At 37.3% G+C, this 14430-nt stretch overlaps 2 protein-coding genes across 2 annotated transcripts; both read left to right on the top strand.

The window, feature by feature from the left end:
- Positions 1-1482: 1482 nt before the first annotated feature.
- Positions 1483-2157, top strand: LOC121994418 (DNA polymerase epsilon subunit 4-like). Its single transcript, XM_042548460.1, has one exon. The coding sequence runs from the start codon at positions 1568-1570 to the stop codon at positions 1988-1990; it is 423 nt and encodes a 140-aa protein (XP_042404394.1). The 5' UTR covers positions 1483-1567; the 3' UTR covers positions 1991-2157.
- Positions 2158-5445: 3288 nt separating this feature from the next.
- LOC121998087 (type IV inositol polyphosphate 5-phosphatase 3-like) lies at positions 5446-9125 on the top strand. The gene is made up of 11 exons (XM_042552838.1): positions 5446-5683; positions 5763-5874; positions 5963-6025; positions 6385-6472; positions 6600-6704; positions 6786-7554; positions 7629-7813; positions 7948-8056; positions 8258-8400; positions 8593-8810; positions 8932-9125. Exons 1-11 carry the CDS (start codon positions 5654-5656, stop codon positions 8937-8939), a joined length of 1830 nt encoding a protein of 609 aa, XP_042408772.1. The 5' UTR covers positions 5446-5653; the 3' UTR covers positions 8940-9125.
- Positions 9126-14430: the final 5305 nt, after the last annotated feature.

The following is a 14430-nucleotide window of genomic DNA, read 5'->3' as shown; positions in this document are numbered from 1 at the left end:
TTCCGTTTAAACGCTCTTGATTCTTGAAATGATCGAAATCTCGTGGTATATTACACATTTCTTTCTAATGACAAATTCTAGAAAGTTCGAAATTTCTGATCTGTTGAAGTTTAGGGTTAGTTTACCTATGATATAATGGAGACAGAGAGCCTCGTACGAGGGGTGCGACTTGCTTCCTGCTCGACACGTTTAAAAATTGATTTCGGCAGTTGAGCAGTTGAATCGGGGGTAAATCATTATAAATTATTTTTTCAAGTGAATATTATATAAAATCATTTGGGCGATAGAAGAAATTGTAAGATATTTATGACTGCATTATGATTATTTGGTATATAAAATTATTGGAGTGACGTCGAAATTATAAAATTTGTTGGTTTAGTCGGATCTTAACTAGGGCTGTAAACGAGCCGAGCCGAGTTTTGGGGTGTTCAAGCTTGTTTGATAAGATAATCGAGCCGAGCCGAGCTTAAAATGAACCAAGCTTTTGAAATGAGTGTTCTTGAGCTTATTTGAAGCTTGGCTTGAGCTTGGTTCATTTAGATGTTATCAAGCTCTCAATTCAAGCTTGACTTGAGCTTAGCTTGGGCTTGGTTCGAGCTTGGCTTGAGCTTGGTTTGAGCTTGGTTCGTTTAGATATTATCAAGCTCTCAATTCAAGTTTGTTTGATTGTTTGAAACTTTTAATTATTTGATTAGTTATTAAGATTGATAATTTAAATTTATTTATTTTATTTTATTATTTATTTAGCATATTGAAAGAGTTTTATTAATAAATATGGTTCGTGAACATTGTTCACGAACGTTGTTCACGAACATTGTTCACGAACATTGTTCACGAACGTTGTTCACGAACGTTAACGAGCTGAACACATATGTGTTCAAGCTTATTTGTTTAGCTTAACGAGCTGTTCAAGCTTATTTGTTTAATTAATCTTATGTATATTGAACGAACATAAACAAGCTCTTACCAAGCCGAACATCAAGCTTGTTCACGAACGCTTGGTTCATTTACAACCCTAATCTTAACTCACGGAGGACATGAATTTTAGTATAAATATACTTTATAAATATGAATGCATACATAAATAAGAACTATTACATATACTTGGAGTTTTTTAAATTTGATTTTATTTTGTATAAAAAATTCATTTAGTCTAATTAACTAGTCCTAAAATGATCGATTTGATTTCATAAAATTTTTCCATCGATTATTAGAATAAATCAAGAAATATGTATAACAAGTGTTTAGATGATAACCTAAATATTCTATCACAGTATCATAGCCTGGTATTGGTATTGAAGGAAGTAGAAGCATTGAAACTTGATTGATTATGCAACATTGATTTTCTTAGGGCAAAAACATTTTAAATTACACACGAATAAACAATACTTTATTTGTGACAATTTGTGGGTTTGACCCATCGGCCCTAATGATTATAAAATCTGGGCCATTTAGTAGAGCACCTCACTGGTCCGTCGTGGCTCTTCTTTTGGCGGGAAACATTTCCCCAATTGAGTGTTTAGTTAGACCATCGGCGCCGCTTCGTCCTCCGCATTGAGATCCCAGCATGGAAGAAGCTACGCATCACGAGCAAGGAGAGCAAGAAGAAGAAGGGGGCGGGGAAGCGCTGGTCCCGTCGTTCCCGACGGGCCGGGTGAAGAAGATCGTGAAGCTTGATAACGAGATCCGCAAGCTGAACTCGGAGGCCCTCTTCCTCATCTCCCTCTCCGCCGACCTCTTCCTCGACTCCCTCGTCCTCGGCGCCCGATCCGCAGTTATTCAGAAGAAGCGACGCACCATCAAGCCCGACCACATCCGCTCGGCGGTTCGCGCCCACCGACCCACGGCCGATTTCCTCCTCGATTGCCTACCCAAGGCGACTCCGCCGCCTCCCAAACCCGCGTCGGGCGCCAAGACCAGATCCGCCGAGGGGAAGCCCCTGCCGTCCGGCACCCGCCGCATTGATGAATTCTTCCGGAAACCCTCGTAGGTTTGAACGCGATCATGGTACGTCTCGGTGAGTCTCTCCTGGGTTTTTTTCCTAGACATGTAGAAGTGCGTATCCTTGTGCATTGAATGGCCAGGAGTAACTGACGGTTGTTCTTTTTTTTGGAATTGATACTTGGCAACAGTTTGATGTCTTGCAATGATCTGTGTTTTTTCGGTTATGATCTCGGTAGCTCTTGTTATTGATTAGATCATTAATTTGTTTGATTGATTTGTTGATTCGTTAGAATTGGAGATTTTTTACTCCAAAAGAGCATGAGGTCCATTCCATGGAATCCCTCAAGTGCTTTGGGAGATGGCATGCTAGTAAAAAATAATTTATATTAGAACAATTAGAGTAAAAATTGTGAGGAAACTAAAAGGTAAAAATGATCCTTTTGAAACTAGAAATATACAGGGGAGAAAGCATGATGCACCTAAGCATAGATGTAAGTATGCCAAGAATTGATGGACGATTTTGAAACTCATCCTGTACCTTTCCTCTATACTGCAGCTGAAAGGTGCATCAGCTCAAATACAGATAAATCTTTTGCCTTAGAATTAAGAAACAGCTTAAAGGTGCATCAGCTCACACAAAGAAAATGTTTTTTATGCAATTTGTGAGAATGCAAAACCACACCAGCGCACATCTGCCTAGGTTGGCAGTGGTATGCATAATCTAGTTAATCCCTCGCAGGAAGAACAAGAATATTATATATATATATATATATATATATATATATATATATATATATATATATATAAAATTCAGACTTCCTAATTACATTATAATGTTCAAGTTAATTTTATTTTAAAGTTTTTATTTCTAGGATTCAGATTTTCTAATTAGGTTATAGTATTTAGTTAAAAAAAATAAAAATAAAATTAATTTAAGTATTTACAGAGTATTGTAATATTTTTAGGGAATATATTAATGTATTTAGTATTTATATAAGGAAATGTTGATTTTTTTAATATATATATATATATATATATATATTTTTTTTTTTTAATGATAAGTTTCTATTTCTTATTGTTGGATAAAGTTAACATATGCTATTTACAGTCTGTTTGTCCCTTTGGTCTGAAACTATTTGATCTGATTTAAATTCCCCTTTACTAGAAGTATTATAAATTTAATTCAATAGATCAAATAACTGCCTGTATCAGTATCTATAATCTTTGCTTGGTTTAATGCTTTATTTTGATTCTAGACTGAGCTGAGCTCTTACAACTTATTTCACAAAGCATTGAATGCAGAACGTAAAGTTATTATTTTGTGATTAAAAGGTTACGAGTTTGAATTTTAGAAATAGCTTCATGTAAAAAGTAAGATAAAATTGCGTACAATGAATCTTTCTTCGGGATCCCACGTAGTGAAAGTTTCGTGCACTAGACTTGTTTTTATTGAATGTTGAACGTGACTGATTCTATACTTTTGGAAGAACAAGAAAGCAAATAATTAATTCACATTTCTGTTTGCCGACAGGTATTGCCAAGTCTTTAGTCTCGTCCAATGTGATTTGTTTTTTAAATACATGGATTAAGCTTAACTTATAACAGTTGATAATACCACCTCAAGTAGTGTCTTGCCGACTAGTTGGTTAATATAATTAGAAAATGACTTGATAATCAGTGTTTAAGTTCTTAACCTTTTGCTTAAACCGGTACATAAACAATAAAATCTAGAGTGTTACTACTACCAACTGATGGTGATGCTGTTGGACTTCCTACAATAAATCCAGAACTGGTTCCCACAGCAAACTGCCGACGGTACTGTTTTTTGTTTTTTCTCTTGAAAGAAGAAAATACAAAGCATGCTAATCTATTTTATTTGATATTAGTTAAAATAAAAGCTTAGTGTGAATTCCTGAAGGGAAGAATATATTAAAAGAAAACTGAGCAAATTTTCTTCCGTATGCTATTTTTGTCTGATTTCAACGGAGAAAAACACTTCAGCATGCAATTAGCTTTATTTTTAATAAATAAATAATATTCAAACATTTTTTTTGTTAAATGTTCAAACATTTCATGGTCCGTGTGAAAAACGCTGAACCACAATATTCTTTAAAGAAAGTTAATACTAAAAGTAAATCCATGCATTTCATGCGTTCCATAATGAAACCAAATGAAGGAAAAAGGCGACACATCCACTCATGTTTTTTTTTTCCTCATTTAATTCTAGTTCCTTGGTTAACCACAGTTAAGTTAATTCCATGTCAACAAACTTCCACTACAGTTAGATCGAACCATTGCCAACACAACCCTAGAAGAATATAATATACATTTTTTTTTTTATCTCAAATCAAATAAGCAAAAAAACAATATATTTTTCATGTAAAAATTTAATTCATATTTTATACTAATTAAAAAGCAGAATCTAAGAATTAACCAACAAAAAAGATTTGATTGAGAATATATTCATGATTGTGAGTGTGAAAATTATATAAATGATTTAAAGCATGAATAGAATAGATTCAAGATGAAGACAGGAAATCGATTCCTCCTGAAAATTATGTCAAATTTTTATCTGTTTTAATTTTTAGAGACGAGTTTTCAGTTAATTTAGTTAATGTGATATTATTTTATATAATTTTTAATTATTTTTTTAAATAAATTTAATTAATTCAGTGTTAATCGATATAAATTATTTTTAATTTAATTTGAGTAATTCAATTTTAACAAAGTTTTGATTATTAACTAATATTAAATTAATTTATATACCGAATTAATTAAATACTCACTCTACTAATTTTCCACTCTGAAATTTATCTATTTCAAATTTTTAAGCATTCAAATAAAACTTGAACTTCTAAAAGCTCCAACACGTTTAAAAAGCTACAGTCCCAAAGCCTTGAAGTGTACAACGTCTCCTTATCTGACACGTTAATAATGCTCAAATATCACATCAAATTCTTATGAAATAAATATTTTATATTTAGTTTGAAAATAACTTAAATATTTATTTTCATGTAATAATTATTTTAAAATAATATATTGTTGAAATAATATACATTTATTTTCAATTGGTTCAGGTGAACTAATCAGATTTAATGGACTAAGTTAATAGAGAGTAGAGTAAAATGAGTCCAATAAATTATTTATATTGGTAGTTATAGAAGCTATTTTAGAATTAAAGATAACTCTAGGTTTTTAATTGATTATAATTTTTTTTTATTAATAATATATCATAACTGAGTTTTGTTATAATAATATATCAATAATTCTTAATTGATTAATAAGAAAAATTTCTAATAATCTTGATGGATGTATTTGTGAAAATTAATAATAAATTTTAAAATCATTTTTGGTATAAAATAAAAAAAATATTACCATAATTTTATTTTGAGCTCTACTAAAGTTAGTAAAGTATCGATTATTAAGATAATTGTTATCAGAAAAAATTATTATTAAAAAAAATGAGTTGGTGTTTAATATTATGGAACATGAACTACGGAGAAGCAGAAGAAGACGTGGACTCGTGGACGACTTCGAGATAAAAAAGAGCGAACACGAATCAGTTGCCTTGTTTTCCCATCTCCCCTTTGCTCTTTAATAAATAAAGTTGCTGCTTTGCTGAATCCCTTCTTTCACAATTACTAGAAAAAAGTAATTAAGAAGAAGAAGAAGAAGTGGTGTAGTGAAGCTTTGTTGGAGCTGAAAAGAGATGAGACAGACGCCCAAGAAGCCTGCAGAGGTTTTCTATATGCCTTCCTCTCTCTTGATTTTCCACTGTTTACTTGATTTATGTTTTGGGTTGTTGGATTTAACTGCAGGTTTTCTGGCCCAAGTTGGTGCTCAGGAAATGGCTCAACATTAGAGGAAACAACTCGGAGTTCAGCGCCGACGAAGGCGGCAACGACAGTGATTTTGAAGATGACGGCGAAGGTCACAAAAATTCGATGTGCCTCTTCTTCTTCCTCTATTTTCGAGGCTCGTTCTTAGCAAAAAGTTAAGGCGGCTCTTTTTCTTGCAGAGAATTGTGGTTGCATGCAGGGGGAAAGAGAGAGGAAGGTAAGAGGATTCGAGGCTGCAAATGGTTAGTTCTTCTTCTTTGCTTATGAAATAAAGTAGCTAAGTGAAGTGAAAAGGAAAACAATAATAATTGTGTTCTTCATTCATCTTTGTTTATTTGGATGGATTAGTCACTCATTTGCATATACGAGATGCTTAAACAATTGTAACTAGAGATAAAATAGAGAACTTTGATGAAACTAAATTTGTTCCTTCTATATTTCCATCCAAGTAACGAAGAAAATCTCCCAAGATTATGAGCATTGATACTTGAGAGTTAACATCCATTACCTAATTGTAAGATGCTAACATGGTAAGTAGTAAACAAGTTCAAGAACATTGATTTTTTTTGCCCATCAGCAACTCCATGCTTTTCTGCTGCAGATGATGATCTAGAGAGCATCCCATACATATTGAGGAGGAGGAATTCTGAAACTCTTCGGGCACAATATATCGATACCAAGGAACTCAGGCATGTTTCACTTGTTATTTATGCGATCAATCCTTGTAAAAGCACTAGATTATTAGTCACTGTTGGAGGCAGAGTAGCATTCCATATTCTTGCATTACTTAAAGGCTTTTAATTTTTGGATCCTTAGGATCTGTGCTGGAACTTGGAATGTTGGGGGACAAGTTCCATCTGATGACCTTGACATAGCAAAGTGGATAGACATGGAGGAACCTGCTGATATCTATGCACTCGGGTAATCGATCCCTTGATACTTGCTTATTGATTTCTCGGGTCTGATATCTATGGTGTTCATGTGAGATTTCTTGTTTTGCAGTATCCAGGAGATTGTTCCTTTGAATGCCTCCAACATTTTCGGCGCTGAGGATAGTGTGCCAGTTGAAAAATGGGAACATCTCATTCGTAAAACTCTAAATAGTAATCGATCTGCAAAACCCAAGTACAAATGTTACAGTGATCCTTCCTCTCCATCCAGGTTCAGACCACATGAAGTACAAATGTCTGAGACTAACAGTGACTTTGATGAAGATGATGGTTATCGCGATGATGATGAGAATCTTGACAGTTTCGATGATTCAACAGATGCTCTAGATTCTAATTCTGATCATATCGAGCCCATTAGGCCATATGACATGAAGCAGTTTCGAAGGTTGAATCAATTTACTCTGGTTGATTTTGATGTGAACTCAGCAATGCCATTGATTCAGGAAAAGAAGTTAATGAGGACACTTAGCACAGCAGAGAGGGTTGGATTAGTTTGGCCTGAACAACCACTAGATTTGTTATCGAAACACACTTTAACTAACTCAAGTTCCTTCAGAGCAGCAAAGTCTTTTCGAAAATACAATTCTTTCCGGCCTATTGGTAATGTGCACAAGGATTCATTAGGAAGAGTTTTGGCTCCTGAATTTGATCTGAATTTGGTGCCAAGTAGAAAGAAGAGATTGGCCTTTGTAAGGATAGTAAGTAAACAAATGATCGGAATATACCTTTCGATATGGGTTCGCCGTGACCTAAGGAAGCACATCCAGAACTTGAAGGTATCTCCAGTTGGTGTAGGTGTCATGGGTTATATCGGAAACAAAGTAAGTTGTACTTCTATCTAGTGAGTTCATATTATTTGGCATGCTACTTACTTGATAACTTAAACTTGCTTCAGGGTTCAATATCAGTTAGCATGTCTATATACCAAACTCTATTTTGCTTCACATGTTGTCATCTCTCTTCGGGCGAAAAAAGTGGGGATGAACTTCGTAGGAACGCAGACGTGCAAGAAATTCACAGGAAAACTCAATTTAGTACCGTTGCTCGTGCCGGAGTGCCCAAAATAATCCATGATCATGAGTGAGTTTAAAGTATTTAAGGTTTATCAAGTAGATTGTCATTTGTTTAGGATTAAAAGCAACTCTACTTATGAGAAGATGATGTTTTGCCTAATGTCTAAATTTATTCTCATTGCTACCTTTCGACCTTTACAGAAGAATTTTTTGGCTAGGAGATCTAAACTACCGCATCGATTTATCGTTTGAGGAAACAAATGAATTCATTTCGCGCAAAAATTGGAGTATGTTGTTAGAGAGGGACCAGGTTTCCAACTTTCTAACTTTACTGAAACTTCTGTAATTGGCGCAATAAGAGCCATTCACTATTAATGTGGAACTCAATGTCTCTATAGTCTTTAGATTCTATTACATAGTTTTGTTGATTGAAAACACTATCTACAATCTTAAAGAATTGTGTGAACAAACTCCTAGAGATTTGACAAGAACTTCAAAATTTCTATGGCAGCTAACTCGAGAGCTAAAAAAAGGGCGTGCTTTCGACGGTTGGTCAGAGGGTGTCATAAGCTTTCCGCCGACCTACAAGTATGAATTCAACTCAATGAGCTATGTGCAGGATGACAACAAGGGTGGGAGGAGAAATCCTGCATGGTATGAGCTTATATTACCTTTATTTCAAAATATTTTGCCTAATGATTGTGTGACATTTTCATTCAAAGCAGTACTCACATCATTTTTTTATCATATATATCGACTATTATTTTCTCTAAACTATTAAATATTAATAATATCCTCATCAATATCTCCATTTTCAACCAATTTTTTTTATTGTTTCTTCCGCAGGTGTGATCGCATATTATGGTTTGGAAAGGGTGTGAAACTCTTAAACTACAAAAGAGCCGAGTTGAAGCTTTCCGATCACCGTCCTGTGACTGCCATTTTCATGGCCGAGGTTGAGATATTCTGCTTTAGAAAACTTCAAAAGGCTCTGACTTTAACAGATGCTGAAATAGAAGATGGACAAACAATCCCGGATTTGCGATGGAGATCCCGGAATACAAGTAAGTTTCTTCTCCAATATAAATGAAACAAACATAACTCATGGTTGCATCTTGTTTAAATAGTCTATCTAATTTGTTAGTCTCAAACATTTGTTGAAATGCCTCTCTTTTGTGATCTCAGTGTGTTAGGAGAGCTCTGGATGGCTGTGCTAGTGAAAGATGATCAAACTCGACATTAACCTGTGATTGTAAACAAGCAAATTATGTTGTTTGCTGTTTTTTATTGTTTTATTTTTGTTTTTGGGCTGTGATGCAGTTTTGTATAAACATTATGTTACTCAACTAAGCATAGAGCGATGGAACTTTCTTAGTACTTTCCCCACTTCAACGGTCCTAAATTAAGTTTACCTTTAAGTCATTAACCACAAATTAGCTAACGTTGATGATATTCAATGGGTTGACAATATAATTTAAGTTAAATATTTTGTATGTTTGTGACAAGACTTATAAAATTGAATTATAGATTTAGTGATCATGGAAATTGTATGCATGATGGTTTGACATCCTAGAACAAGTTGTGATGACGGTAACAAAAGGTGATTATGCTTGATTCTATTTGAAATCGATAAAGCATTGACTGTTGATGAGTTGGCTTTGATGCTGACTAAGAGAAGACTTTTAATGAGAGGAACTTGAGGATCAAAAACTAAAGGGAGAAGAAAGAGTGCCCCTGACAACTCTAAGAAAAAGGTCAGGAGGGTTCCTGATATAGTCACTCTAACTCTCAAATAAATATAGCAGATGAAAAAGGTAGAAGACGAGCAGTAGAGAAAATGAGATGCCAACTCTTAGAAAGCCCCCTCCTGCATGCGGAGAAGGGGCGTCTTTTATAATACCTCTGTAATGATAGATCGATTAAGTGTGATAGAGGAGGGGGTGAATATCGATAATATCGCGTATTTAAAATTTTTTCTCTTATTTTGAAATCAGAATCGTACACAGCGGAAAGTAAATAGACAAGTTTGTTTATTTCATTCAGAGTCTAGGTCGACTTCTACTCGAAGGCCCGCGATCCTTGATCGCACCGATGGGCAATCCACTATAACCCTTTTTTCCGAAATCCTCTGAAAGAGGCAGAACGTACAAGTGAGCAAGATAGTAACACCCTACTATCTTACTAATGAAATAATACAATGCAAGCTTAAGAAATGATATACCGACAAGAAAGTAGAAATAGTAGCTCGGTCGGTACTTTCGGACGGAGTAACTTGTAGAGAACTTGTAGCACGTGTAGCTTGCGCAGAGAGAGCCTTTTGAATAATCAGTAAGTGTTATTCCAGCCTCAAACCTCGAGCCTCTTTTTATAGGTGTAATGGGCGTTCGGTCGACCGATTCCTCTATTCGATCGACCGAACCAGCTCCCTTCCTTCCTTCCTGGCTGGAGTTTGACGCTGGCTCTATCTTCTGGCATTAATTGCTCATTAAGGGTTCGGTCGACCGATCCCATTTTTCGATCGATCGAACAGGCTCCTTCCCTGTTCATCGAGATTTGCCGAGATTCGCATTTACTGTGCATTAATGTTGATTGGTTCGGTCTACAGATCTTACGGTTCGGTCGACCGATCTTACTGTTCGATCGACTGATCAATGCTTGATCTGACTTGGACTCTGTTCTGGTCTGATCTGAATACTGCACTGGTTTTCCCTTGTTCGGTCGACTGATTCTCCAGTTCGATCGACCGATCCTGCCAAACCTGTAAAACAATGTTAGACAGTAAACATGCAAAACAGATGTTAGCACAACAATATAATAATGCATGAGTAATGTAGGACAGTAGAACTGCCTTGATCTCAACTTGGAAACCTTCTCGGTTTCTTCAGTTGGATCAGTGATCTTAGGTTATTCCTTTCAGGAACCCGACCTCACTATCGCTCCTCCAGTTGTTTACCTTAACTTACCTGCCAAACATGATCCTCCAGACATGTTTGGACTTTACCTGCTCAGTGTCTGATCACTTGATCCACTAAGACCTTTCCTGCAATACTATATTAGCCGACAACAATAATAACAATACAAAATATAATGGTAAACCTAATCCTAGATTTATCGAGATCCGCTGGTCCGGTCGATCGTACGTGGTCAGCCGGAAACCATCCGATCAACCTTGCTTGGAGTTCACTCCTCCAAGACTTTTCGTTACCTAAGGTTACCATCCCATAGGATTTTCTCCACCTGGCTTCACTCACCAAGACTCAGTATTCAGCTACCCAGGGATCAGGTCCTCCAAACCTATCCACCTGGCTTCCACGATATACCAAGATTTCCCTTGCCTCAGTATTCGGCTACCCAGGGATCAGGTCCTCCAGACCTATCCACCTGGCTTCCACGATATACCGAGATTTCCCTAGCTTCCAACTAGGACTTCCTTTGCCTAGCCTACAACTAGGACTTCCCTAGATTAAGCTCCATTCTTAAACATACTTAAATATATTTATCTGACATTAAAATCTTGGAGGTCGATTGCACCAACATGTAATCTCTGCATTAATGAGGTATCATTATCCGGCTAGAAAGATATGTCTAATTGCCGTCTTTTTGCTATATCGGGCATTCTTGTCCCATATAGGCATAATTAGTGTCCAGTATCTACGTAGGGATAATATCCCACATGTCTCTGATAGATTTGCGCTTGACATTAATTGTGACATGGGCATGTGAGCTGTAAGGCCCACTGGCTTTCACCCTATCCAAAGGATAGTGGGTCAGGAACGAGGGACATGGTCTCCGATCCTAGGTGGATAGGCCTAAGTGCAAGTCTACTCCCCCTTTTAAGGAGTGATAAGGAGAGCGGAGCCCTAAGAGCTAGGCTTCAGAGATGTCCGATCAGGTGTATTCGATTTGAGGATGAGGGGGAGTAGGGTCCCGATATTATCCAATTGAGGCACTAGGCCCCTGTGGTTCAAGAGAATCCGACCGGTTAGTAGTGGGGAGCAGAGCCCCTTGAGTCAGAGATATCTGGTCGGGACTATTTGAGTTGGAGATATCTGGTCGAGACTACCTGAGTCAGAGATATCTGGTCAGGAGATCCAACTGAGTCACAATCTCTTATGGTCAAATCAATACCTTATTTGGGTCGACCATATCTTGGACCTTGACCTCCACGTTCACCAAAAATGAACTTTCCGATCCTACGTAGGAACTATCTATATTTGTCGTGTCACAAGCTTTCGCCCGAGCCTGACTGACTAGACATACTGGTAAGTTTAGTTTGCCGATCAGTCTACTTACTTTACGACTTGTGTCCTCGTGTCAACGCTATCGTTATATGGTCAATGCCTCGAAACTACGCAAATAGAGTGTATTTAATGTGGGTGATATGTTTAATGATGTATCTATGTAATGATTCACCCATCCATTAAATCATAAATGTAGGCTAACCAAGTGTTGTCATGTGTCGTTGCCATGCTAAGGCTGTCCTATCAAGAAAACTGTTGAGATCAGCTTTGAGATCCAATGGTGGTGGTGACCAGCCCACCTTTTTCTCTTTAGGATTAGACGGCTAAAGTTTAATCCTTTTAGGCTTATAGAGAAAGAACAAACACACTTGTTCTTTTCTTCCCGTGCTTACTGGCAATAGTTTTCGGGGATTCCCCCGGCTTAGTTTTCTCCCTTTATTCGTGAGTCCCTGGCCTTTTCTTCTTTCTTCCTTGTCCGCTCTTTGCTCGTTGCTTCTTTCGTTCTCTTCTTCACAATGGCATATGAAACCCTCATCGTGTGGTATGACTAGATCGAATCGTCCTTGAACAGTTGGGGCATAGAACAGCTTAGGTTGTCCTTTGAGATCCCTCTCGATCATTGTATTATCATCCCTAATGCCTTCAACAGACCCCACCTTCCTCTTCTAGAGTTTGTTACCTTCTTCAGGGATCAAATGCTAGGCGACCTTTGCTTCCCTATTCCCAGGTTCTTTTCAAAGGTTTGCTAGTATTTTCGTGTCCCCCTTCAATAATTAGCTGTAAATTCTTTCAGCATACTTTGTGGTGTGACAATTCTCTTATGCTTGTATTGCATCCTTCTTATCCCCCCGCATCTTTCATTACTTTTATTACCTTAAGAAAGTGGACGCAGGTGTTTTCTTCATCCAAGCCTGATCAAGGTGCATCTACTTTGAGGAGATGCTATTTTCCAACAAGGGTTGGAAATCTCACTACATATACATCCAACCGGTTCCTCCAGTTCTTGGTAGATTGATTGATAGATGAATCTCCCCAAGCCCCCCCCCCTCTCCTGAAAAAGTATTAGTCGGAGTCCACTTTTGTATCAGTGTACAACACTTTGGCCGGTCTGAGGTTTGACATTAACAAATTGCTTGCGGAGGACATCCTTTATATTTTTGGGCTTAGTCCGATCGAGGTCGTGCTACCCTACTCTTTTGGTAAGAAAAACTACCATGCCCTTTATATGATATCTAACTGAGATTTTTTCCTTTCTCTTTGCAGGTCAAACAATGTGGAAGGCTACAATGAACCAACTCATGATGCTTGACATAGCTGAACTAAATAATCACGGTCAGGCTGAGTTGGAGAAGCGTGGTACACAGCCAATCGACTCATCTGATGGGCCACCACCAGTGAAACGATAGCCAATGGGGCAGCAAGAAGCAATGTGATGGCCAACACAAGGGAAATACCACTACCCTAGCCTTCCATAGTGCCTATACATGTATCTTCGGAGTATCTAGAACCTGAAGAACTCACAAGGGCTCACCGGAAGAGATGTCGCTTGGTGTCTTTGTCCACACTCACTCTCTCGATTGAAACTCTAGAACACACTCACTCTATCTAGGAGGAAATTATATCACCAGTATAGGGAGAACAACAATCAAGCGAATTGATTTCTCGCTTAGTTGTCCCATCTATGGGTCAACTTTCGACCAGCAAGTCCTTACCTCCATTGCAGGTCGAACCAACATCTACTCAACGTCCTACCTCTGCGACGTTAGCCTCCTCGACTGGCCGCATTTCTGCGGTCCCACCAATCCAAGTTCGTCCCGCCTCGAGAGGGATGCATGTCAAGTTGAGCGACACATTTAGATTGCCTTCTCACCAGGGGTTATTGTTGTTGGTCCACATAGGCCGGCTAGAGAAGGGGGGGGGGGGGGGTGAATAACCCTAAAATTGGAGTTAGAAATATTACTTGCTTTTCTAACTTAGCAAGGATACAAGTTAGTTAAGCATAAACAATTAACATTAAAAGAAATAACAACTTATAAAAATAATAAGAATGCTAGAATTTTTACTTGGTTATAACCTAGATGGTTGTTAATCCAAAACAGTTGTAAAACTCCACTCAAAAGAATCTCCTTTGTTGAAGGCAGAGAAGTCTCTTACACTCTTTAATAACTCAGAAATTAATAAAGAATTGAATACAGAAGTTGTTGTTTAATTCTTAGCTCCAGAGGATTTTTTATATCCTCATGGAAAAAGCTACCGTTGGTTAGATGCCCCTCCAAAGCACTCTAGGGTGCCTTCAAGTGGATAAATTTTATCCACAACTCAATGGTTTGCCAACGGCTAACCAACAACTCAAGGCGCCTCCATTGAGGCACGAGGGCACCTCCAACTATATTGGAGGTGCCTTCCACTAGGTAAGTCGAATAGTTAACCTTCAAAATTAATT

Source organism: Zingiber officinale, chromosome 6A, assembly GCF_018446385.1.
Source record: "Zingiber officinale cultivar Zhangliang chromosome 6A, Zo_v1.1, whole genome shotgun sequence".
NCBI classification, from domain to species: Eukaryota; Viridiplantae; Streptophyta; class Magnoliopsida; order Zingiberales; family Zingiberaceae; genus Zingiber; species Zingiber officinale.
Note: the sequence above shows the minus strand (reverse complement) of the source record. Positions and strands in the feature narration are given on the sequence as shown.

Excerpts from the sequence above, each read along its gene's own strand:
- LOC121994418 (XM_042548460.1), top strand. The coding sequence starts at position 1,568 with ATGGAAGAAGCTACGCATCACGAGCAAGGAGAGCAAGAAGAAGAAGGG.
- LOC121998087 (XM_042552838.1), top strand. The coding sequence starts at position 5,654 with ATGAGACAGACGCCCAAGAAGCCTGCAGAG. Across the intron at positions 5,684-5,762 it reads CGCCCAAGAAGCCTGCAGAG|GTTTTCTGGCCCAAGTTGGT; the intron begins GTTTTCTATATG and ends ATTTAACTGCAG. Across the intron at positions 7,555-7,628 it reads TGGGTTATATCGGAAACAAA|GGTTCAATATCAGTTAGCAT; the intron begins GTAAGTTGTACT and ends AACTTGCTTCAG.